This window comes from Eimeria mitis, genomic scaffold (assembly GCF_000499745.2).
Source record: "Eimeria mitis Houghton genomic scaffold, Emh_scaff998, whole genome shotgun sequence".
Taxonomy (NCBI): domain Eukaryota; phylum Apicomplexa; class Conoidasida; order Eucoccidiorida; family Eimeriidae; genus Eimeria; species Eimeria mitis.
The window spans coordinates 8,123-8,437 of NW_013577321.1; the positions used below are offsets into that span (position 1 = coordinate 8,123).

The window sequence follows — 315 nt, forward strand, 5'->3', positions numbered from 1 at the left end:
CAGCAGGGGATACACAGCAGCAGCAGCAGCAGCAGCAGCAGCAAGGGAAAAACCTCCTCACCAGCTTAGCCAGTATAAGAGACAGCGTGGGGTGTACATACACTGCAAGCGACGGGCCCTATCTGCTGGAGCTGCTGCTCTATGGCATCGGCAGCAGCAGCAGCAGCAGCAGCAGCAGCAGCAGCATCATGCAGCAGCAGTACCAACAGATGCAGCAGCAGATGCAGCAAGAGGATGCGATCTTGTCTTGGGCCAGCGAGGGATCTGCAGCAGCAGCAGCAGCAGCAGCAGCAGCAGCAGCAGCAGCAGCAGCAG

General features: G+C 59.4%; 1 protein-coding gene across 1 annotated transcript in view; it reads left to right on the forward strand.

The window, feature by feature from the left end:
* The window catches only part of EMH_0027060 (uncharacterized protein), a gene marked incomplete at both ends in the record, with an annotated part of 3,241 nt that overhangs the window by 133 nt on the left and 2,793 nt on the right, over window positions 1–315 (forward strand). Inside the window, one exon of the mRNA XM_013502704.1 lies at window positions 1–313. Within this exon, the coding sequence (XP_013358158.1) occupies window positions 1–313 (313 nt within the window). The remainder of the gene's footprint in view (window positions 314–315) is intronic.